This window comes from Phascolarctos cinereus, unplaced genomic scaffold, assembly GCF_003287225.1.
Source record: "Phascolarctos cinereus isolate Bilbo 61053 unplaced genomic scaffold, phaCin_HiC Scaffold_9;HRSCAF=440, whole genome shotgun sequence".
NCBI classification, from domain to species: domain Eukaryota; kingdom Metazoa; phylum Chordata; class Mammalia; order Diprotodontia; family Phascolarctidae; genus Phascolarctos; species Phascolarctos cinereus.
In genome coordinates, this window is record NW_027556402.1 from 19,615,324 (window position 1) to 19,641,573 (window position 26,250).

The 26,250-nt window shown below is 40.4% G+C and overlaps 1 protein-coding gene across 1 annotated transcript; it reads right to left on the bottom strand.

Moving 5' to 3' along the window:
• Positions 1-1,291: 1,291 nt before the first annotated feature.
• LOC110209778 (N-acylethanolamine-hydrolyzing acid amidase) lies at positions 1,292-25,520 on the bottom strand. The gene is made up of 11 exons (XM_020988459.2): positions 25,205-25,520; positions 23,937-24,101; positions 19,038-19,164; positions 15,529-15,619; positions 13,792-13,868; positions 12,595-12,767; positions 12,295-12,357; positions 9,835-9,901; positions 9,407-9,435; positions 3,316-3,396; positions 1,292-1,976 (listed from the first exon to the last, which is right to left on the bottom strand). Exons 1-10 carry the CDS (start codon positions 25,459-25,461, stop codon positions 3,327-3,329), a joined length of 1,119 nt encoding a protein of 372 aa, XP_020844118.1. The 5' UTR covers positions 25,462-25,520; the 3' UTR covers positions 1,292-1,976; positions 3,316-3,326.
• Positions 25,521-26,250: the final 730 nt, after the last annotated feature.

Consider the following 26,250-nt stretch of genomic DNA (forward strand, 5'->3'; position numbering starts at 1 on the left):
GAAGTGAGGAACTGAACCCAGGTCTTCCTAGCTCTACAACCAATGGAGGTACATCCCACTCAGTAAATGTTGTTTGATTAAACTGAATCAGAGTTCTTTCTTTCCCACGGTCTGGAAAGCCTCTGGCCCATGATTCGGTGTTATTATGCATAGATTTCACAGAACAACTCTTGGTCAGGTTGGCCTCAGAAGCCAAAGGATCTAATACACAGGAATGTTGGTTACAGCAACGAAGGATAAGAACACAGGAGAATCCGTCCCAATTTCCAAGTTCCAGATTATCTAATCCAAGGCTCCTCTGGACATACAGGTCAACCATCACATGGGATTACATCTTCAGATTGCAATTCCAAGTCAACGTCATGGACACTGACATCGTCTGCTGGTCCAGCAATTCAAACTTGGCATTTGAATGAAATGAGATACTTGTAGACCAACTAACACTTTAAAAAAAAAGTTGACTTACAGTGTCAGTTTTGTTTGAAGGCCAATATAAATAACAACTAAATAACTAAAATGACCAAAATGACCATGTGTTGATAGGATTATTTTTGTCATCTAGGCATAGTTTAAATTGAGCATATTATCACCTACATGTCTTAGTGGCCTGAAGAATCATAAATTTATTAAATGATTAATTTAAATGATAAATTTATACCCAGGGGAAGAGCTCACTTACTTTGGGAACCTGGTCTCTGATGGAATTTTAGACTTCTTTCTGGCACGCAATTAACTATGATTAAATGAATATAAATTAACAGGATGGCAGTGCTGTCACTGAGGAGAGAAAATTTTTTTTAAAAATTGACTTAATGACAGCATGGGAAGGATCTTCTTTAAGGACACAGACCTGAGTCAGGTTGACATGACCATTACCATACAGAAACTTCCAGTCAACAGGATCTGTTGGGTGATACAGCTTTAGCAGACATCCACCAAATCTTAAAGACACCAGTTTCTTCTGCCCTGCATGACCGAGAAACTCAAGCCTTAGCCCCTTAAACTAAACAAGCCTTAGTAAAGCTTCCCTGACTTTAAGGGGGAAACTAACCCAGCCTACATGGCGGGGATACTGGTAGTTATTACTCCTACCATGTGAAATATTCTGGAACCTGTTAAAAACAAACAACTCCTTCTGCAAATAAATAGCTTCAGGAAATCACTTCCTTCTTGGGTTCACGAATGGGCTTCTTCTATCACTAAAATGTTATTCTTTGGGGGCCTTGAATCAGAACCATAGTTTTCTGATAGATAAAAAAAGAAAGTTAAGGAGAATACCACAACAATACAATATCTTCATAAAGCTTTTATTCAATTGTTCAAAATTGTTTATCAATTTGTTGCCTAGCCCAGCAATTGACATAATCATAGTGATGACTGGGATGGTGGATTACTATTTAGAAACAATAAGAAAATAGGTTAGTTTGTTTTTTAAGTAACTCAAGTCTAGCAGAAATTTTAAACAGAAACTCCATAAAAGATCAGAAATACTAGTTGCATAGAAAAATATAATAAAAATCATACTTTCATTATCCAAAATGGAAGGCATCATACAGGCTCACTATGTGTATCTGTTAGAATTCTATTTCTTCCCTAAACACTTTATAATAGTTCATTCACCTTCACCAGTTCACTTTACAGGGAATAGCCTGGCGCATGGAGAGGTAGAGGGCTATGTATTTACTAATAGTATGAATTGTTGAATAGACAGAGCCAACAGCACCTGTCTTTTTAGGATCTTCAAATTAGGATAAATAAAATCAGGGAAGATTCTGATATCAGTTGTGAATGAGTTTGAAAAATTTAATCCCTTTGGGCAGCAGCTGTCATCATCTTCCTTACTAAAACTGGTTTTATAGGGCCCCATTTGGATATGGTAGCGTGGCATAATGTGGATGTCTTCAAAAAAGATTACAATACATTCACTTGGGTTTTTTTAATTGCAGTGCTTGGAAAATCCAGCTTTTTCTTTTCACCTGTTGGAGGGGGAAAGTAAATAAACTTTAAAAATTTATCTTTCAAAGTATCAAGGATTCAAAGTAAACCAAATTTTAAGGAACACCTGGGGTTATATAAGCCTCTCTTAATTTAAAGTCATTCAAGGGTACAGTCTGTTTCTCAATAATTAATGCCCAAAGAACCAGTAGTTTAAAATCCAGGAATAAGAGGTAACTAGGTGGCACAGTGGATAGAGCACCAGCCCTGAACTCAGGAGGACCTGAGTTCAAATCCAGCCTCAGACCAAACACTTGACACTTATTAGCTGGGTGACCCTGGGCAAGTCACTTTAACCTCAATTGCCTTAAAAAAAAAATTCAAGAATAAGCCATGCTTATAGATGTAATATCTGCTTTTTCATAGGCACAGGGCAAATCAAGTTCTTGCTAAGAGTTCTGTAAGTTAAAGAGATATGCTTGCTATGCCTACTCTGTGATCAGCTTTACCCAAAACCTCAGCATAAACTCTTATCCATCATCACCACTTTTCTTAGGTAGATGTATGACAAATCTCATAAATTCTGATTCTCAGTTGGAAAAACTCAAGCATTGCAAGTTAAATGCCCTATCCCCGCATTCACAGTGAGTCAGTGACTGAGAAAGCTTACTCCCAGACCTACAATATAAACATGGAAGCTCAGTTTCCATGTCAATATTCAAAGCAAACAAAAGTGGTACAGTGGATATAGAGACTGATGTGGAGTCAGGAAGACGAGTTCAAACCCATCCTCACTCATCAGCTGTGTGACCCTGGGCAAGTCACTTAACTTCTGTTTGTGTCTGAGTTCCATAACCTGTAAAATGGAGTTAATAGCAGCACCTCCCTCCTAGGGTTTTAATGACGGTCAATAATAATTATAAAGTATTCAGCACATAGTAGGTACCATACAAGCATTGTTGTTCAGTTGTTTCAGTCATATCTGATCTTTGTGACTTCATTTGGAGTTTTCTTGGCCAAGACACTGGAGTGGTTTGCCATTTCCTTCTCTAGCTCATTTTACAGATGAGGAAACTAAGGCAAACAGGGTTAAAGGACTTGCCCATGGCTATTACTATAGTTTAAAAATATTTTTAATACAATTCTATAAATATTGAGTGTCTATAATGAGCAGAGATTTGCTAAGAAAGATGCAAAGACAATTGGTTCACTAGTCGTGCTCTCAGGGAGCTTAGTGTGGGAAGAAGACCTTCCTATCTCATGTCAAGTATGTGACGTAGGGTTCCTTTCCTTTGCAAGAAAAATCTCCACCAATGAAACAATGGGCATTTCTTCAGCAATTTTTATGGTTAAATTAAATTCCCTCCTGTTTTTACTTACTTTTTTAGCCCTCAGTTTCTGATCTGAGTTGTATATTTGTCTGGCTTTGCAGCGCTCATTACTGTTGTATAAATTGTTAAACTGAAAGAAAAAGAGAGAAAGGATTGTCCACGCCTATCATCATCTCTGATGGAGATAAAAGCAAGATAATCAGGTAACCATGCTCACATAAACCTCTTCTGGGTGATGGGCCGGCAGGGCATCTGTGACATAAGCACTTCAAATTCAGAGCCCAAGTCCCTAATGGTAGAGCTAACATTAGGCACATTGGACATCTCTCTGCATCCTTTGCACACTCAGTGATGCTGGAGCAGCTGACTGGTTGATTCCTCCTACTCTGTGCATACCCATGATGCTACTATGATCCTAGCCATGTAGTTTTAAGCCTGATCAAAGCTCCCAAAGGGCCCTAAGCCAGGAATAACCACTCGCACATTCCAGCTTGTCCCAAGCAGGTGCATACGTTCCAGAGTACTGATGTCTACTGATTGTGAGCAATCTCTTGGCCAGGAATAAAGAGTTGGGGAAATGGTGTAATTGTGCAAGGTTACTCATGAGTCCATGTATTATATAGAAGATAAATAAATATTTTCAAAGTCCTTCCATATGAATACTAACTCACTGCAACTGAAAGGACCCTTCATGGGGCAGTTAGGTGGTGTAGTAAATACAGAACCAATCCTGGAATGAGGAGGACCTGAGTTCAAATCTAGCGTCAGATATTTACTAGCTGTGTGACCTCGGGCAAGTCACTTAACCCCGATTGCCTCCACAAAAAAAGAAAATACTTCTCACAGGCTTAAGTCACACACACACACACACACACACACACACACACACAGAGAGCCCTATGTACAAATACATATGTCAGCATATATGCCAAGGATAGGCAATGTGTTCTAGTAAGCAGAAGGAGCACCAAATCTGGGATGAGAAAGCCTGGGTTTAAGGACTGATAGTGCTACTAATATGCTTATCATGTAATATTATTATCATCTATATATTACTATTATAATTATAGTAAATACAATATTATTATAGTTATCTGTGTTTATAACTTATTCCCCTTCTAGGCTGTAGGCCTGCAATAGGGGAGGGATTGTGTTGTATATAATAATTAATAAACAAGTGTTTATTAAGCTCTTACTGTGTACCAAGCACCCCGCTGAGCGCTGGGAAAACAAAAACAGGCAACAATACAACGCCTGCCCTCAAGTAGCTCACATTGTAATGGGGAGATAATATGCTGACAGCTTTATGCATCCAAGGTATATATGATATAAACGGGAAGTAATAACGAAAATTATAATAGCTGATGCTTACCTAGCGTGTTAAGGTTTGCAAGATGCTTTTCAGTCTATAGAAAGCTTTACACAGATTATCTTATTTGAATTTTATTAGAACCTTATGAGATAGGTAATACAGGTGATTCTCTCATCTATACAATTTACAGATGAAGAAACTGAGGCTAAGTGAAGCAAGTGATTTGCCCATAGCTAGTGTTAGAGGCAGGATTCTAACTCATGTCTGCCTGACCAGCATGCTATCTGTTCTGCCACACTGCCTTTCTAAATGTTGCATCTTCATCAGCACCTAGCATGGCTCATTACACATAGAAGGTAATTAATCAATCAACAAACATTTATTAAGTGTTTGCTATGTACCAGGCACTGTTAGGCACTGGGAATACAAAGAAAACAAATTAAACAAAATTCCTCCTTTTATGGAGCTTAATTCTATCAGGAGAGACAAAATAAATAGATATTGGTGTACGGGATGATCTTTGGCAATTCACTTGTCTAAGACATAGGTCTGCCTCAGGCTTTATCTATATTATTTATTTTATTATATTATTACAGTATTATATAATAAAACATTATTTCTATAATAAAATATATGTATATCATATATTCATTTTGTGATATATTATGTATAAAATAAAATATCTATGTTAAAATAATTTATATATTTAAAAGCATTATTTATATACATTTTATACATATACAAGTAATAGATGGATAACTATCTCAATATAACTGGTTTCCTTTGTAACCCTATATATATTTTTGGGGGGCTTTTAAAAATTAATTTAGTTGTTTTTAGTTTTCAACATTCACTTACATAAGCTTTTGAGTTTTAAATTTTCTCCCCCTCCCTCCTCCCCTCCCTCCAAAGAAGGCACACAATCTGATATAGGCTCTACATTCCTATTAAACATACTTTCACATGAGTCATGTTGTAAGGAAGAATTAGAACCAATAGGAGGAACCACCAGAAAGAGGAAACAAAACACAACAGAAGAAAAAAAAGAGTGAATAGTATGCTTCAATCTACATTCAAACTCCATAATTCTTTCTTTGGATGTGGATAGCATTTTCCATCATGAGACTTTTGGAGACGTCTTAGATCCTTGCATTGCTGAGAAGGGCTAAGTCTATCAACATTAGTCATCCCACAATGTGGCTATTACTGTGTACAACGTTCTCCTGGTTCTGCTCACTTCACTCAGCATCAGTCCATACAAGTCTTTCCAGGTTTTTCTGAAGTCTACCTGTTCATCATTTCTTATAGCACAATAGTATTTCATCACAATCATATACCACAACTTGCTCAGCCATTCCCTAGTTGATGAGCATCCTCTCAATTTCTAATTCTTTGCCACCACAAAAAGAGCTGCTATAAATATTTTTGCACATGCGGGTCTTTTTCCCATTTTTATGATCTCTTTGGGATATAGCCTTGGAAGTTAACCCTATATATTTTACTTTATACATTTAAAAAGCATTATTTGGAGAAGAGATACTTTGGCTTCTCCAGATTGCCAAAGGGGTCTGGGACATAAAAATGTTAAGAACCTTCACTCCTTTGATATAGATAGATCTCTCTATCTGTCAATATCTAAATAGATCTCTATATGTGTACATATGTGCACATACATACATATACCCCCCATACACACACATACACACATACCCAAGATCACATAGCCTAGGTGAGACCCTCTGATAAATAGAGTACAAAGACTGAAATGTGAGAGAAATGATTATTCCTTTCTAATATTAATAATCAGTAATTGAATTAGGACCAGGATTTTTTCAGAAGCCTGTAGGTTGTTAGGTCTCTGAAGGACATTGCTGATAATGCAATTGAATTAACTTTCTCCTCAATCTTGTTCAGACCCCACCCAGGTAGGGAAGCCCATTACACTCTACTCAGGTTTGGATGGGGATACATTCTTTGATTAGATTGCCCAAGGGAGCTAAGATGGTGGAGAAAAGCCAGGAAGTTGCCTGAGCTCTCCCCAGTTTCCCTTCAAACAACATGAAATGCAGATTGAAGGATACTATTTGCTTTTTTTTCCTTCTGTTTTGTTTCTTCTTTCTTGTGGTTCCTCCTATTTCTTCTCATTCTTCTTTACAACATGAGGGAGGTGCTATAGCCTCCATAAAAAGTGGGTCATCCAAAAAGCCTAGTTGATCCCCAATCCCTGTTTGTGGGGTGGCTCTAGCTAAGAGCATCCTACAATCTTTTCTGAGAATGGGGTCACAAGAAAGTTCAACAAGTCATTATGTAGACAATCTCCACCCATTTTTCTTCTCTGCTATAATATTGTTTTAAATCTGAGAGCATATTTTGCTGAAATGTCCCAAAAATGGGTCATGCCTCATAATTTTCCAGGTGATACTGAGGCCAAATGGTGCTGCAAAAGAATACCAGCCTTGTCTTTTTTAGTTCTTTAGAAAAACTAAATTTTTCCCAATTTCGCAAAAGACAGCCCAAAGGCAAATCTTCAGGAATTGAAGAGGATTGACCCTTTGCGGGTGTCCTGAAAAGAAGATTTAGGAATACGACTCAGGAAACAGACAAAAAAGTCAAAAACCCAAAGAAGCATGTTAAGTTTTCCCAAGTCCCTAGCACTGAGAGAATTGAGAGGATTGAGCTACGATTCTTCCTACGTCCATGGTCTTGAACAGAACCACTGGACCGAGAGCCTGAGAGCGTCAGGCTGAGTTCAAGACAACATTGTAGCTGTCTGACCTAATGGGACCTGAGAGGTCAGGCCCGAAAAGCACTTCCAAGCCAAGCCTTCCTAGTTACTTGGAAATCCACCCAATTAAAAAGGGAAAAAAGGGATTAGGGGAAGAGGGGAGGCTTACATACCTTCCAGTCCTGGCTGGTGAAGAGCTTGGTACAGGCAGTTTTACCCAGTGCAGGGAACCATATGGCAAGGTCTAGAGGTTAGGGGTCCTGGAACCCCAAAATCACGAGACACAGGTCCTGCCCGAAAAATTTGACCCAAGCCTTCTTTCAGCCAAAAACAAGGTTTATTGAAGATTCATCATATTAGCCAGACTCTTAAGGAATCTGAGCATCTATGGGATATTGGCTAGATTGTGAAAATCTGAACAGTGGCTAGATTATAAGAACCCCAGCATCTTAATGGAGACAAGATGGACCCAATATACCGAAAGACTGTGGGAGGGATCTAGGAGTGGCCAAGTAAGTTGGAGTGACTGGAGGAGTGGTCTAAGGAGATCTAGATGGGAGTGGCCAATAAGCTGGGGTGAACAGAACTGCTAAAACCTGGACAATGGAGCCTAGCTAGGATTAAGTGTGGGAAATGGGAAATGGGACATAGGGAGGCAAGACAATGGAGGGGAGATTGGGTGTAGCCACAATGAAAGGCCAGTTGATGGGATTATAGCCTCAGGCGAATGCCAGAGATATGGCCATGTAGGAAAGTCCAGGGTTTTTCCTTTCTGGGGCCCAGGTCCCAACCCCATCAGTACAATAGGTTAGTTGTGAGGCCTCCAGCTCCATTACAGAAGGCAAACTGCCAGCCCCAAAACTCCCTAGCAGAACAGGTGCAACTATCCCAGGCCACCCCAGCACAGTGGGTAAGCTCCTGAAGCCCCAGTGCAGAAAGCCAATGACCAGGCCTGTAGCCCCCAGCACAAGAAGCTTGGGACAGAGACCCCTGTGCCCCAGGAACAGAATTCAACTTTAAAAATCACAAAACAGGCTTTAAAATGAGAAGAAGAAGAAAAAACAGAAAAGAGCCCTTACCACAGAAAGAATACAGAGAAAGGAAAAGAGTACGAGAGAACTAAAAGGGATATCCGAACCTAGGAATAGGACGCGGATAATAATCCAGCAAAGAAGACTGAGAAAGAACGGCCAGAGAGGTAGGAGGAGAATAGGAAATTGCATTATCAGGAAAGCCAAGAAAAAAGAGAGTATTGAGGAAGAATGAGTGGTCACCAATGTAAAATGCTGCAAAGAGCTCACAAGGACAGAGACTGAGAGAATGCCATTGGATTTAGCCATTAAGAGACCCTTGATAACACTGCAGAGGGCAAGAGTCAGTCAAGCAATCGATCTAGAAGTCAGATGGGAAGGAGTTGAGAAGTAAACAATAGGGGAGGAAACAAAACAAGCCCAAAGCCATATTCTGTAATGGATAACAAATGAAGATAATTCATATCTATGGATGGCAAACACCATTTTTCCTACAGATTTCCCTTGTTCCCTGAGAAAAGCATGAGACCATTCCCGTCCAGTATAGGTAAAAACATTTCTTGACTTAGCTATTCTCAGCATATAATGATCCAAGATAATTCTGAAGGACTTTTGATGGAAATACTATCTATCTTCAGAGAAAGAACTAGTAGAGTCTGAATGCAGATCAAAGCAAACTTTTTTACTTTATTTTTCTTGTTTTGCTTTGGTTTTTGGTTTGTATTTTCTTTCACAACATGAGTAATTTTCCATGAATTCACATATATAATCTATATCCAATTGCTTGCCTTCTCAATGAGGGAGAGAATCTGGAACTCAATATTTTTGAAAAATGAATGTTGGACAGCTAGGTGGTGCAGTGGATAGAGCATCAGCCTGGACCTGAGTTCAAATCCGGCCTCAGATACATTATACTCATTAGCTGTGTGACTCTGGACAAATCACTTAATCCCAATTGCCTCACACAAAAAAAAAGAATGTTAAAAATTGTTTTTACATGAAATTGGAGGGAAAATAAAATGTTAAATAAAAAAAAGACATTCTTAAAATCAATGACATTGAAGACACTTACTTGTTCAGAACTGGAACCACTGATAAAACCTGCATTTAAAATTTTTAAAAAATTCTATTATACACAAATTCTTTGAAAATTCTATTATACACAAATTCTTTGAAACAAAGCTGAAATACAAGTAGGACAGAAGGGCTAAGACAATACAGTAATTGGATATGGAGGGTGGGGAGAAAGAAAGAGGGTAACTTAATTATTTCATCTAAACATCAAGTCCAGAAATTATCAACCCCCTCTATTAAAAATCAAATAAAAGTAAGACTATTTCAGCTAGGTAACATTCCAACACAAATAATTTCATCAGTCTGTCTAACCAAACATAATCCGCTACATTTGTTTTCAAATCTTATCATTCTATGGCACTATTTTGTTATGTTAATAGATTTCTGAAACATTTGTACAAAAATTAAAAAAAAAACTCAAGGTACCTTAAAAAGTGTATCAAAGTTGATATTTTCCTGTCCAGTTGCATTAAGGGCCTTGATGGCAGGTGTTCTGTGGGGGAGATCATTGAGTGTTATCTGTCCATTACAAAATCCTTGAGAGATGTTTGAGACACATTACAAAGTTTGTAGTGGAAAGGGACATGAACGAGAATCTAGTAAACCTGAAACAGAACGCCCGCCACAATCCACCCAACAAGTGGCTATGGAGAGATGGCCCATTGGCCTTTGGGGCAGCTGTCATTGCTAGGAAATTTTCCTGACTCCCAGTCTAAATTCTCCTCTCTGCAGCTTCTGTCCAGTGCTCCAGATTTTGTCTTCTGGATTAGGCAGGACCAGTCTGACCCCTCCTCCACATGCAAATTTGCTAAGCATCCTAAAAGATAGCCACCTTGTTCCCTTCCCTGGACTCTAACACTCATGCCTTCAAACATGGCGTGGGCACAGGGCCCTTCACCATCGTGATTACTTTACGCTGGATGCCCTTCAGTTTATCTACATCCTTCCTAAAATCAGGCACCTACAGAACTGACCCCAATATTTCAGAAGGAGGGCAGAGTACAACAGAGCTCTCATATCTTCTTATTCCCAGCACTTATTCCTCTCTAAATGCCACCCCGGATTGCATTGGCGTTTTTGGCTGCCATAACAATGTAAACTAATACTGAGCATGTGGTCCACTAAAATCTCTTTTCCAAACAAACTTATCTAACCATGCCTCCTCTGCCTTCTACAGCTGAGTCTTAATTAGCATGAATCATGAATGTACTTACGAAATTCACTTTTGAACCCAGATGTATGAATTTACATTGATCTCTTCATTTTTGTCTAATTAGAATCAATTCCTTTTTTTAGCACATCAAAACATTTTTGAATTATGACTTTGTCAACAAGGATATTCGATATCTCTCCAAATTTGTATCATCTACAAAGCTGCTAAGCAGGCCATCTATGCCTTTATTCAAATCATTAATGAAAATATTAAATAACACAAAGCCAAGCTCAGTTCCCCGGAACATTCCACTATCAATCAATCACCAAGCATTTACTGTAAAGCACCTACCCTACTCTGTGCTAGATGCCATGCCCAGATCTGGGGATACAAAGAAAAAAAATTAGGCTCTGCTCTCAAGGAGGGTATATTCTATCATGGAAGACAATTTATAAATATATAAATATATGTTGAAAAACTACCAAATAAGTACAAGGTAGTCAGGGAGGGCACTAGAGACAGAGAGTACAGGAAAGGCCTCTTATGTGGGACGTGGCCCTTTTAGCTGTACCTCAAAGAAAAACGGGAATCCTAAGAAACGGAAGTGAGGAGACAAAGCACTCCAGGCATAGAGGATGGCTGGTTCAAAAGCAGAGAAACAGGAATGGAGTGTTATGTATGAGAAACAGAGAGGATATCAGTTTGGCTAGACCGCAGAGCAACTATCGGCCTTTCCAGCTATGAGATCCATGGATTGAGTTTGGTGGTGGGGGAGAAGAGAGGAGGAGTCTGTAAACCCATATATATTTTTTATTTATATATCTGTATTATTATATATTTATATTTGTATATAAATTATATCTTTATTTCAATATAATTGGTATCTTTGTTATCCTAAGTCTTTTAATTTATACATTTAACAACATTATTCTGGAGAGTCCATAGGTTTCACTAGATTGCCGATGGGGTCCATCACACACACACACACACACACACACACACAAGGCTGAGCCCTAGCCTTGGAGTATGGGAAGGGGAGTATTATATAAGGAGACTGGGAAGAGAGGATGAAGCTTAAGGCATTAGGGAGCCAGAGGAGTTTATTAAGCGGTTGGTTCTGCAATTAAGGAAAATCACGTCAGGAGGGAAGATTGGAATATGAAGAGATTTGAAGCTGGGAGATCTATTCAGAGGTCCCACAATAATCAAGCAAGAGATGAGGAGGGCCTGAACTAAGATGGTAGCTGCAAGAGACGTTGTACAGGTGGAATGGTACGACTTGGCAACAGACTGGCTCTGGGGGGTAAGGGAGACGGAGAAATAGAACATAATGCCAAGGTAAGGAACCTGGAAGGCTGGAAGGACAGTGATGCAGGGGAATTCAGCAGAGAGGACAATTTAGGGGGAAAGATAATAACACCTGCTGACCTCATTTCCAAGTTGTCTTCCCTACTTTCTGAGTAGTTCTTCCACTAACAAATCTCCCTATTGCCTCTCTCAGCAAAACCAGGCGGCTAGACTTGTCTTTGGCTAAATGGCTTCTCCTGAGATTACTGAAGACACTTTTCTGTATCATTCTTTGAATAGCCATAGCATCATCAAATCCAAACCAAACAAATATTCCTGGGAAGACATGCTTCTCGGCTTCTATGGCTTTCCAAGCTGCTGCGTGAGAGAGGCATCCTTTTCAATAGGGCAAAAGTACCTCAGTCCCAGACCCTGCAAGAATGTACCTTCGATCGTCCCCTTTGGGAGGTGGTTTCCAGTGATCATAATTTGTCTCAACTCGGAACCACCTACAAAACAAGATATTAAAAAAAAAGAACCTGAGAAAGTGGTCCTTGGCATGCCTGGCAGAAACACATAGTTTTGACTGTATCATTTAGAGCCCACTAACATTTGATGTAAATGTCAAATAAAATATTTAACAGTAAATAGTAAAAATAGTATTGGTCATCAGAACTTTCCATGAATCTGATTGATTCACAGGTATCAGGTGTCAGCAGGTAGAGGAAGCTCCCAGTTCCACTTACTCTCCATTTGTGGGATCAAGAGGCCAGATGTCTGCAGGACCACCTCTATTTCTTGTGATGACCACCCCCTCCTTGGGGGACACGCCTCCAACAATGTAGTAAACATCTGCCACAATGGGTGTCTTGGCCAGTTCGATCACAGCAGCTTGAAAGTTCTCAGCTTCTTCCAGGGTCTAATCAAAAAAGAAAGATGAAAACCATCGATCTTGTACATGCTGGTCTCTTACACAAATGGGTGACAGAAGTGCCTGCAAATTAGAGCGGTACTTAATTGATTTATTTTTTATTACAAACTTAATTATAAGAGAATTGGTCTTGTCAGACTTAATCATAGAAAAGGGGTCAAATTACAAGGTCTTATATTGTAAACCTGCAGCTACATGAAGTCATCCTTTATGAGGCACAAGTAAATTTCATGAAAGAATCCAATAGGAAGCAATAAGTCATAGGATAAAGGATGGTAGAGATGACTCCTAGCGACCTTTAAAAATTGGTTCAGTGAGTCCAGAAGAGATTTGAAGAAGCAATCACCTCTTGATGACATATATTATATATCTTGTTTGTCCTTTATTCTTGAAGAGAACCAATGACATCAGGAAGATTATATCTTGTAAGTCAATTGGATTTGAGCGAGGCAAGGCTGTGCAAAGTCATCAGCCTCATTCTCTCCTCCATAATCCTCAGGGTCCAGTAGCAAGACACAGGTCAGGACAACTGGCGATGGCCCAGGATGCAGTGGGAGACCGTGGCCATTTTGAGCTAAGGTCTTTCCCAGGTCTCAGTTGTCTGAGGCAACACCCATTCAGTAGTTAAAGGCTTAGTAAGAATTGAGGCAAAAGATGGCCTAGTTTGCCTATATAAAAGAACCAGTCTGGTAAGGGAAGACCCTCAAAATTTCTGGTCAGAACAGAAATAATTGCTATTTACACTCACTCTGAGCCATCAGAAGCCAAACAACAAAAAAGTCCTGTAAAACTTTGCTACTGGTCACCTGCCTCCCGTCATCAGGGTCTTGCTGAAAACACTAACCTCAAAGTTTTCGAGGACTTTGCAAATACCGAAGTAACTGCACAGGTGCTTGTATAATGTAGCTTCCCCATCTTAGAAACATGTGTATAAAGTATGGGACATCAGAATGTGAATTGCAGCACAGAAATCAAAGTTAACATGGACACGCCTGACAGAAAACATACTTACATTCCTGACAAGCCAGCTCACGGGACAATTTTTTCTGAGAAGGGCTGCTACTGCATTCTCCCACCAAAAACCTTTATCTACAAAATTGAGGAAAGAATATTGGGGCAGGAGCGAAGTATATTGATCACTACATAGTAAAATTAATAAAAATAAAGAATTAGCAATTCCATATATGCTGCTCAAATGGCATTCTTTTAAAAGTCCCCAAATCTAGTTAGTTTCCATTTTATTTCCTGAATACACAGGCTGAAGACTTGGCAGAAGGTATATGGTTAGAAGAAGGATGAGTCCCAGTAGGCCAAATGTTGGGTAACATTCAGTCGCTGGGAATTAGTCAGGTCTGTGTGTTCCAGTAACCAGGGTACGACAATTTCTTTATACACATGAATCTACCAGGCAAGTACAATTGATCTCATCATAAGCATACCCCACCCCAAACTGCAGTGGTTCACGCAAGTTTTACACCAGACCCCTTATTTACCAGTGTTGTCGCTTCTGTAGGAAGGAAGTGGGTAGATACTGGAACTGTAATTTCATATGTATAGGGAATTCCCTTGAGGAAACTTCTACCAACAGGTCAGCATCTGCTCTGCAACTTCAAAAGTTCCTTAGGATGCATTAGAAATTAAGTGACTTGTTCAGGGTCACACAGCCATAGGCAGTACTTGAACTCAAGTCTTCCTGACTCTGAGGGCAGTTTTTTTGTTTATCCATCATACCTTATTAATTTCCCTGTACAAAAAGGTAGGGAATTTTTTCTAAGAATGAGTATATCAATAACCTCAGAGAAAATTCAAAGTCAGAGAACCTGGGTTCAAATCTCAGCTCTGCTATTTACTACCTGTGTGACCCTGAGCAAGTCATCTTACTTATCTGGGCCTCTGTTTACTCATCTGTAAGGTGAGGGAGTTGGAGTAAACAGCTTCAAAGGTCTAAATCTGTGACCTCATGAAAAATGATTCAAAAATGCTTGGACTCAAGAACAGAACCGAGTTTATGAATTTTAAACAAAAAGTAATGACTGATTTGAAAAAAAACACCAGCACCAAGAATTTGAGGAGATACCACACCATCTTAGGGTTCATGGTAGATAAGAAGTATACCAGGCACAGTCTGACACGCAGATGCAGCCCAGCTTGGAAAGGATTCAATTGCGAAAAGTTCAGACAGAAGCTCGGTATGATCAGTCCTATGACCTGAGATTCCAGAAGTGTGAAAGGTTCTCACGCTTACCAACCAGAGGTTCTCATGTTACCAACAGTTACCATTAATTCCAATGTGGAAAAAGAAGAAAAAAAAACCAAGGCTGTCTTAAAGAGCTAGCTGTCCTATGTAAGGAGCTTATCGGTGAAATAAGAATGAAAAAGGATACATATAAGAGACAGAAAGGGAAGGTAAAGGAGGGGAAAGAGAAAAGGAGGGCAAGAAAAGTCTAAGGAAGGCTAATGCCTCTTGTGAGTAGATAATGTTTAAGACCCAAGGGTGGGCTTTGTCTTTCAAGTGTGTCAGAGGGCAGACTTGAAGTCGGGTCTTCCTGACCCTGACGCAGCTCTTACCCACCATGCTTTGCTGCCTCTCAGCTTTGTGCCTCCAGCACAGGCAGTCTTCTGTTCAGATATTCAGGTATTCAGATATGGCCATGCTTAACTTCCAACATTGACTGTGTTTAGGGTGCTAAAGCTGTAGGCAGAATAGTCAATAAGCCTATTAAAAGCCTAAAAAAGTCCATCTGCTTACCTCGCTCATCACCAGAAATGGTAAACTTTTTTGGACTTTGTCCGGTCCATAAACCTACATAACCAACAAATGTAGTTCCTGTGTATGCAATCTGAAATCAAAGGAAACAAGATTATTTATACTTCTTACCCCAAATATTATAGTATAGATTTACTGTGTGTTTCCCTTTTCTCTCCTACTCAATATTCCTGTGAATTTTAGTAAAAAGTACATAATTCTACAATGGCTTTAGAAGAGAGATGCCAGCTAGCTGTCATCATTTACAAACTTCCTCACTTGTTTATAAGACAAAAATTAATCAGCTGAATTTAAACAATGCTGGAGATTAGGAGTGGGAAGCAACATGGTTTCACCTTCGTTCTTTTTTTTTAATTTCACTCTTATTCACCTACTAAAAAGATACCAAAGTGGTACCAGTTTGAGATGGTAAATGATGCCCTCTCACCTTAACCCCAAATCAAATAATTATATGATTTTAGATCTTGAGGGACCTTAGACATCATACAATCAAACATTTTAGAGATAAGGAAAAGGAAATGTAAAGGTAGGGAAATGACCAAGGTCACCGAGGTAGAAAATGGGAGATTTGGAATTCAAACCCAGGTCTTCTGACTCCAAATTCCATGACCTCAAGCACATCATTTCAGAGAATAGCTCCCATAAATGTCTTAACCTTGTCTTGCCTCAGTTTCCTCAATAATGGTTTAGGAATAATACCAGCTACTGTTCCTCCCTCATCCTCTCACTGTGAGGCATAAATAAGGAATAAAAGAATGAGTTCTTTGGGTGTACAAAATGAGCCCACTTCACGATTGACCCAGAAAACAGAAAGTTTATTAATTTAGTAGACTAAATTAGAAGTCGAGAAGCCTGGATTCTACTAATGGATTTTCCCTGACTCCCTGAGTGCTTAGATAAGAGTCCTACCTTCCTATTCCCAACAATAAAACAGAGATGATCTAACCTACCACTAACAGCTTGGAATAGCGGACAGAGCTCTCAGCTTGGAATCAGAAGGCCTGGATTCTAATCCCACCTCAGACTCAGACTCGTACAGGCTGTGAGATACTGGGAAAGTAACAGCCCCTCTAAACCTCAGATGGCTCATCTGAAAAATGGATACAATGACACCTATCTCAGAGGGTTGTTGTAAGGAACAAATGGGCAGCTAGGTGATACTGCAGTATATAGAGCATCAGGCCTGGAATCAGGAAGATTCATCTTCCTATGTTCAAATTTGGCCTCAGCTACTTCCTAGCTGTGTGACCCTGGGCAAGTCACTTCACCTTATTTGCCTTGATTTCCTCATCTGTAAAACGAGCTGAAGAAAGAAATGGCAAACTATTTCAGTATGTCTGCCAAGAAAACCCCAAATGGGGTCACAAAGAGGCAGACATGATTGAAACAACTGAACAACAAATGACAAAAAGGAATAAATGATATAGTGTGGGTAAAAGTACTTTGCAAACCTCTAAGTGCCATGTTAATGTTGACTTATTATTCCTAACAAACTGAAAAACCTTCCTGGTAGATGCATCACACTGCACCAAGTACCCAACTACACATGTTAGAGATGGTCCTGAACTTGCATTGAGTTTTTGCAAGCTAAATTACATTCTTATATGCCCATGATTCATATACATATATGGGACCTTGGAATAAAGTCAACACCAGATTCTTATCTGTCATAGAATTGTATAATTATATGTTAGGGATATAAGTTATGAACTGGACATAGCAGTTGATTAATAAATGTTTGTTCAATAAATGTAGCAGATGTAGCAGAAAAGCACAGCGACAAACGTTCGTTTACATATATTATTTCATATCATTCTTTTAAGATCCTTGTGAGGAAGTGTGGATGATACAGCTTCATTTTGCTGATGAGGACATTGCAGTGAAGAGAGGCAATAGGAATTACCCATGATCTAGTGGCTGATAAATAAGAATCCAAGGTTCCTGGCTCCTTGGCTTTTTTCTCATTGGATGGCAGGCTTCAGAACTAGAATGGCTGACACTGATGTGATGCTTGAAGGTTTGTGAAGACCTTTACGAATGTTATCTCATTTTCTCCCTCACAACACCGAGAAGTGATGATGATGGTATTCGGTTGTGTCCAACTCTTCGTGACCCCATTTGGAGTTTTCTTGGCAAAGATGCTGAAGTGGTTTGCCATTTCCTAATGAGAGAAATTATTTCTCTCATCTTAATAACCAATTATTGAAGTAAGATTTTTTCCTTCCTATTTCCTCATTCAGAAACCAGCCCCTATAGGTTATTCAGCCTGTGGACAGATCCTTTTGTATCTTAGGTGGGACCCCACCCAACTAGAAGACCTTACAAATAGAATCCAGTCTAGGTGAGATCTTGCCCTTAGGAAATATGCCCTTGACGTTGGAATGTTCTATTAGATTTAGAATGACTGAGTTTATGAAGGAGAAAACCAGCCAGAGTGGTCTGGAAAGAGCTGGATTCTTTTGTACAGATTACTGGAGGCGGCTTAGTCTCATGATTAGGTCACATTCTCAGCAGAAGGAGCAGAAGACTTTTTGACCACTTCCTCAATAATACATCTGCCCCCTCATTGATTGTTAACTAATCAAAGTTGATTTTCCCCTTTTCCAAGGCTTTTTAAAGCATTCGGTAATCTCCAAAGGGTATCTTTGGTTTATAAGAGAAAGCCACAGACATCAATCTATTAATTATTTACTAGCCAGAATTAATAAATGTTATTATTAATTACCCAGAAATTATGTCTCGAACTTTTCATTTATCACACTTCTCCAGTTTATTTTACAGATGAGGAAACCAAGGCAAACAGGGTCAAGTGACTTGCACAGGATCACATAGCTAGTGTCTGAGGCCAGATTTGAAACTCAGGAAGATGAGCCTTCCTGACCCCAGGCCCAGCACTCTATCCCACTGTACCACATAGCTGTCTTTATTATCCTTAATATACATAATTTTGGTTTTGTTTTCTTTTGTTTTGTTTTTTTTGCATATTCTCTGTTAGAATGTAGTCTCATTGCTAGGAAAAATATTTCATTCTTTGTAATCGTGTCCCCAGTGCCAAGCAGGTCCTCAGCACACAGTAGGAACTTAATAAAAGTTTGTGGATTGGTTTTGCTCAGCTCCCCAGAACCAACTACGCTACTTATATTTAATAAAAATTGTTTTTAAAAAGTACTTACATTTTAACATGAGAAGACTGAAAAACAGATGTTTTCTTTCTATTGGGCTTTTTTTTTTAATCAACAAGAGATTGGTAAGCAGGGCTACTAGTCAATTAGGCTTGGGAGAATAATGATTGCTTCCTTTTAACCAGCTGATCTGAATGAAAAGAGAGAGTTCACCGGGGTGTGAAGGTAAAAGATGACCTTCCATTTTGCAAGAAGACCCTTGACACTGTCACCGAGTCCCCTAACTTCCATGTTCTATACTGAAAGCACATTTGGATACTGTTCTTCTCACTGAGGGCAGCATCGGTTCACACCAGACTCCCACTGTACCTGCCCATTCTTTATGTACTGCACGTCGATTGTCAATTTTCTCAAAAGATTTCCAAATGCATAATCCAAGTTCCGACCATGGTAAATGTTGCCATGGACATCTTGGGCGATGATGCTGGTGCAGAATCTGAGAAGAAAAGCCAGAGGGGTGGGGAAAGGAGCCACACCAATGTGAGGAAATGAGAAAGCAAAAAAGAGGAAGGAAAAATATATTTTCAGTTTTTTTTAATAATTTTTTTCATAAGCAAACTACCTCCTACTTCTCCAAAGTTGAAAAATATGATCTTATCCCTGCCAACAAATGTACATTTACAATTGTTCAGTCCTTTTGAAAGTACAATTTTCTAAAAATAAAAATAAAAGAAAGTACAATTTTCTGAGTATTTTGACTCATTTGTCATCATTTGAACTCAATAAGAGTCCCACTCCGATGTATCATGGAGATGGGGAGGTGAATCTTGATTCTCAAAGACTGTTCCAATACATGTATAATCTATATCAAATTGCTTACTGTCTTGGGGTAGGGGTGAGAAGGAGTAAGGGAGGGAGAAAGAAAATTTGGAACACAATTTTAAAAAAATGAATATTAATATTTGTCTTTACATGTAATGGGAAAAAATAAAATATAATTTTTTTAAAAAGATAGTTCCAATGGAGCACATGGTCTCCTAGGTCCTACTAAGAGAGAACTGCGTAGCTGCAGCAACTAAGCATTTCTGTCATATCACAGCCATCTCAGATGACCTGAAAAGGTCTGTCATAAGCCAACTGGTCACAAGAAAATTAATTTTTGTTTTGGGGTCTCTTTGGGGTTTTTTTGTTTGTTTTTGGTTATAGTAATTCCTGAAGACTAAAGAAAAAAAATGTCAATGAAGATTTTTAAACTTTTGAAATGACAGAAAAGAAAGGCAGTTCAAAGAGAGAAACAGATCAGAAGCATGGCTTGGAATGAATGTCTTACATTTATTATTTACTTTTTTAGAAGAAAGTTGTATTTAATAGAGATTCCTGGTTTCAAATTTAATCCTTTTTCTGTTCTTTGTATATGGAAATGTTGACACTATTGAGTGTTCATGAAGTTCAATACAACCAAAACTTTTTTAAAATTCTTACACATTCCTCTTCCCTATTATTTTTATCTTGAAATGTTTGTTTGTTGATGGTTGCAAAGGTCACAATAATTTTTTTTAAAGAACTGAGTGACACTATAGTAAAAAAAAAATTAGTTGCACCCAAATAGTTTGTCTGTTCAATGCAAGTGCTGGACAGAGAAGTCCCAATCTGCAAAGTATTGCCCTTCAGCTCTGGTTCTTGGCCATTGATTGCATCCTCATGGTTAAGGAGATAACTGAGTCAAGGAATATAATGTAGCCATGATTGCTTATGAGTAATCTAGATACTCTTCACTTCTCTATCTCTTCAAAGAAAGCGGAAAAGGACCCAAATGTACAAAAATGTTTATGGCAGCTTTTTTTCTGTAGCAGCAAAGAACCAGAAACTAAGGAGGTGGGGTTGCCCATCATTTAGAAAATGAACAAATTATGACATATGAATGTAATAGAATACCAATGATGAAAAGGATGGTTTCAAAGTAACCTGAGAAGACTTTCATGAACTGATGCAGAGTGAAGTGAATAGAATGAGAACAATTTATGCTGTAACAACAATACTATAAAAATGAACCACTCTGAAAGAGTTAAGAACTCTGATCAGTTTGGTGGCCAACCACGAGTCCACAGAACCGATGACAAAGCTTACTACTTGCCTCCCAACAGAGGGACGACAACTCAAGATGCAGAATGAAGCACATGTTTTTGGACAACACCTATGTGGGACTTTGTTTTGCTTGACTATGCATATTTGTGACAAGGATTTTGTTTCTTTTTCTTTTCCAACAAGAAAGGAAGAGGTGGGAGAAAATAAATGCTTATTCATTGAAAAAAATAATAACTAACATTTTTTCTCTGGGCATCATTTAATAGTTAAAGCCAATAATGCCACCATGATTATGCTCCACTGTATATTATTATCAGAGCACAGGAAGCCACTGAAGCCAGGCCCAGACAGATTCATTCTCCTGTGGCTGTACAACTGGCCGGTGACATGCATGTGTGGCAGACAGCACACAAACCAAACAGACATCAACCAGCCAATTTGGAGGCCACAGATTCTGCTCTCTAACATCTATACTTGTTACAGAAAATATACAATAAGAGAAAGGAGCCAGCCACATTTCCCTACATCTAGCTCATTTTTTAAAAGTCCATAAGCAGTCAGCATCCTCAAAAATGTTTCTTCAAAAATTTCTGGATCACTTACCCCCTAAATTCTTTTGAATTCTGAGACCCCAATGAAGCTATTTCTTTAATTTCTGATGTGTTGCGGTACAAGTAAAGCTAGAATTTGCTTTTTTGCCAAGCTTATGTGATTTCCATACACTATATGTGTTTAACTTATAAATATGATCATAGCACAAATACAAATATAGGAATAAGAATCTATATCACCTTTTTATTTTTTGAGGCAATCAGGGTTAAGTGACTTGCCCAGGGTCACACAGCTAGTAAATGTCTGTGGCCAGTGGTCGTCCTGACTCCAGCGCTGGTGTTCTACCCTACCACCCCCTTTTAAATCAAAGTCCATTTGTTCATTCAGCCTTCCCTGTTTCCTCCTGCCACCCCACCCGCCCACTGTCAATAACATCCCTCCTTGGATGTCACGTGGCATTTTATTGGATACCTCTTTAAGTACTTAGCATGTATTTTTGTATATGTTGGCTATCTGCCCATGTGCTTTATGTCTGTTAGACAAAAAGGGACATATTTCATCCAGAGCTTGGCAGTAGAGTGGGTAAAGCCTGAAGTTGTTATTCAGTCATTTTTCAGTTGTGTTCAATTCTTCATGACCCCATTTGGGGTTTCTTGGCAGAGATACGTGGAGAGGTTTGCCCATTTCCTTCTCTAGCTCATTTTACTGATGAGGAAACTGAGGCAAGCAGGATTAAGTAACTGGCCCAGGGTCACACACCTTGTAAGTGTCTGAGGCCAGATTTGAACTCACAAAGATGAGTCTTCCTGACTCCAACCTAGTGTTCTCTATCCACTGTGCCACCCAGCTGCCTCTGGAGTTAGGAAGACTTGAGTTCATATCTAGCCTCAGACACTAGCTGTGTGACCCTGGGCAAGTAAGTCACTTACCTTCCACTGGTCTCAGTTTCCTCAACTGCAAAATGGAGATAACAATATCACTTATCTCACAGGGTTGTTGTGAGATTCAAATGAGATAATATCTGGACAGCACTGAGCCCAGTGCCTGGTACATGGTAGGCTCTGTATAGATGCTATTCCTTCTCTTTCTGTCCCCAGTAGGGGTGGGGAACCTGCAGCCTCCAGGCCACATGTGGCCCTCTAGGTCCTCAAGTGCAGCCCTTTGGCTGAACCCACACTTCACAGAACAAATCCCTTTAATAAAAGGATTTGTTCTGTAAAACCTGGACTCAGTCAAAAGGCCATACCCTAGGACCTAGAAGGCCTCGAGCAGTCAGGTTCCCCACTCCTGTTAAGTGCCTTGCTCTGCACACAGGCATTTAATATTTGTTTGCTGAACTGAAATATAGTCTGAGCAGTTAACAACCATTCCTGATCAGGAATCTAACCCCCATTATAACACTATAAACGGTTCATCTCTGTTCCTCAGTCTCATGTGCAGGCAGCATTCTCTAGTGGTTAGAGTCAGGAAAGTCCCGAGTTCACATTCCACCTCTGATACTTACTAGCTGTGTGATGATGGGCAGGTCACTCACTCCCTCTAAACTTCAGTTTCCTCATCTATAAAATGATGATAATACCCATAGTACCTTCCTCAAAGGGTTGTCGTGAGCATCAAATTTAGATAATGTATGTCAACTACTTTGCAAATTCAAGTACTATAAAAATATTACTTATTATAGGAAAAACAAGATTGTAATACAAGATTGTTGTGATTAGCTAGTAAAATAATATCTGTGGAGCTGTAAAAACCACAAAGTACTGGACAAATTGCTGCTACCATCATGTTTTAAATGTTATTAATCATATTAATATTCTTTAATAATAATTAATTATATCTCTGAAATATTATAAGCAGGCAATATGGTATAGCAGAGACAGTATTGGGAATGCCCCAATCCAGATGCCCAACAATGAAGCCTGACACCCACCTCCTATCAGAAAGGGGATAGACTCGGGGGAGAAACATGGTAGAGTTTTTGGACACAGCCAAAGCCAATAAGGGAATTTATTTTGTCTGACTGTGAATATTTGTTACACAAGTTTGTTTTTCTTCTTTTTTTCCAATGTTGTACTATGTTGTACTAAGAAGCACTTTACAAATAATATCTTATTTGATCCTCACAGCTAGGCACTATTATTATCCCCATATAATGGCTGAGAAAGCTGAGGCAAAGAGAAAGAACTGATGTTGTCTGAATGCAGATAGAAGATACTTTTTCTGTACTTTCTGTATTTTTCTTGGGGGTTTTTTGTCGGTATTTTTTTTCATAACATGACTAACATGGAAATATGTTTTGCAAGACTGCACACGTATTACCCATATAAAATCACTTGTCCTCAATGTGGGAGGAGGGAGGGAGAGAATTTGAAACTTAAAAAGATGTTTAAATGAACATTAAAAAATGTTTTTACATGTAATTGGGAGAATAAAATATTGAATAAAAAAGAAAGAAAACTGAGGTAGGCAGAGATGAAGACAGGGTCACAAAATCAGATTTGAACATAGGCCTTCCTGATGCCAGGCCCAGGGTTCTATCCACTGTGCCACCTAGGGAAGTGAGAATAATTCCGAGATTTTACCTCTGGTCCTTGCTAGTTTCTGAGGGCTAGAATCTGAAGAGATACTCACGCGCTGAACTCATAGGCAAGATTGATGAGGACACAGTCTCCAACATTTAGGCCCAGTATATTGCACATTCCCCTAATCTCGCTTTCGAAGGGCTGAGGCAGGAACTTGTCCAACTCTAAGGCCACTGGTCTGAGCACATCACGAACCCAGCTCGGGACAGTTTCCCTGAAAAAGACACAGAAGCAAATGTTCACTCATCTTTCTGAAAAGGATGGATGGGGGAAACAGATGTCAGAGCTTTCTGAAGGCTTCTGTTTCTTACTGGGTGACGCTGGGCAAAGTAGTCATGTAAGCCTCAATTTCCTCAGCTGTAAAATGACTACATGATCTAGAGGCAGTCTGACGTAGTGAGAAGGACACTGGATTTGGAATCAGGGATTTAGGACAGGATTCCAGTGTTAGCCCTTGGTACCTATGTGACCTGGGGCTAGCCGCTTGATCTCTCTGGCCTCAGTTTTCTCATCTGTAAAGTGGTGTTGGACTAGACCAGGGGTGGCGAACCTACTGCCTCGAGGCCACATGTGGCCTTCTGGGTCCTCAAGTGCAGCCCTTTGACTGAACCCAAACTTCACAGAATAAATCCCCTTAATAAAAGGATTTGTTCTGGAAAACTTGGACTCGGTCAAAAGGCCATTCCCGAGGACCTAGAAGGTCACATGTGGCCTCGAGGCAGTAGGTTCCCCACCCCTGGGAGGGTCTAAGGGTCTAATTCCAGATCCAGACCTCAGGATCTATACAAGCCCACCTTCTCCTCTCGTGGGACTGAATGGAGTGCAGTTCTCAGAGGATGGATGGATGGCAGACACTCCCTTTTTACCTGTCACCACTTGTCATCATATTTAATTAGTAATTCTTCTAGTGTCATTCCCACCCTTTTTTGTAGGGCTACACCCAGTTGGGGAAGAACGCAAAAGAAAACAGTATCACTGCTGGAAGTGGTCCACAAAATTTCAGAGTTGTATGGATCACAGGAGGAGATTTAGAGCTAGAAGAAGTCACCTAACCCAATCCCCTCATTTTGCAGAGGAGGGAACTGAAGCCCAGAGTGGTTGGGTGACTTATTTAAGGTAACACAGCCAGCAGCAGAAACCAGATGCCTGTGTTCGAAGCCAGATGCTCTGATTCCAATCGAGCCTTTTCCACTTCCATTGCACTGCCTAGCTGACAGAGCTGGAGCTCGCATGCCAGGCCTAGCCCGTGTCCAGCCCCGGTGGTCACCAGCCCGGCAGCCCGCCCCCCTCAAAACCCCGGGCTCGCCGCTCACTGACCCGATGACGGTGGCCAAGGCCGTCCGCAGGAATTTGGGGTCGAAGTGCCGCAGTACGGGCAGCCAGCGCTGGGTGGCCGCCTCGTCCAGGCTCACGTTAAAGCGCAGAGGAGCTATCCCCGCGGCGGGGCTGACGGAGCTGGCCGGCCTTCCCGCCTGCAGCAGCAGCAGCAGCCCAAGGAAGAGAGGGAGGCCCCAGGGCGCCCCCCAGCCGGGCCGCGCCCCAGCCCGGGCGCCCCACACTGCCGCCCGGATCATGGCCAAGGGCGTCTGGCTCTGCCCCAGGAGGTGGGGCAGCTAGCCGGCAGAGAAGGAGCGGGGCGGGAGGAGGGCGGAGGAGGGGCATTGGGGGTGGAGTCCTGGGGTACCGGGGGAAGAAGGGGGTGGGGTGTAGCTGAACGGGACAGCAACTGGGCAGCTCCGGGGCTGGGGGAGGGCACGAGCTCCAGAAGCACCCATCGCTTACTTAATCTAATAACGCAGATTCACCTAGAGACTGGAAGAAAAGGAAAGTGGAAAAAAAAACAAAAACAATTCCTCCTCCCCCTCCTATACACACACACACACACACACACACACACACACACACACACACACACACACACACACACACACACACACACACACACACACGCGCGCGCGCGCGCGCGCGTATACACCCTACCACCACCACCACTCACTCCTTAAGGTACAATTTGGATTTTATTCATGATGTGAGCCTACTTATATAAATACGATAGTGGATAGAGAGGTGGCCTGGAAGCCAGGGTTCGAGTCCTACCTCTGACATTATACTGGCTGTGTGACTTTGAGCAAGCCAATTAACTTCTCTGTGCTATAGAGCAGCAATCCTCAAACGAAACTCCAAGTTGCAGAGATGTCCACCCCCTTGGCAGAGGGAGTTTCTTCCTCCAGGCCTTTTTTTTTTTGATGGGGGTTGTTGTCAATGGGGTTAAGCGACTTGCCCAGGTCACCCAGCTAGTAAGTGTCTGAGGCCGAATTTGAACTCAGGTCCTCCTAACTCCAAGGAGCGTGCTCTATCCACTT

Coding starts and splice junctions, on each gene's coding strand:
- LOC110209778 (XM_020988459.2), bottom strand. CDS start 25,461: ATGATCCGGGCGGCAGTGTGGGGCGCCCGGGCTGGGGCGCGGCCCGGC. Junction 9,436..9,834: donor ACTTTGATACACTTTTTAAG/GTACCTTGAGTT, acceptor TTTTAAATGCAG/GTTTTATCAGTGGTTCCAGT. Junction 3,397..9,406: donor GTGGTTCCAGTTCTGAACAA/GTAAGTGTCTTC, acceptor TTTTTCTTTCAG/TTTAACAATTTATACAACAG.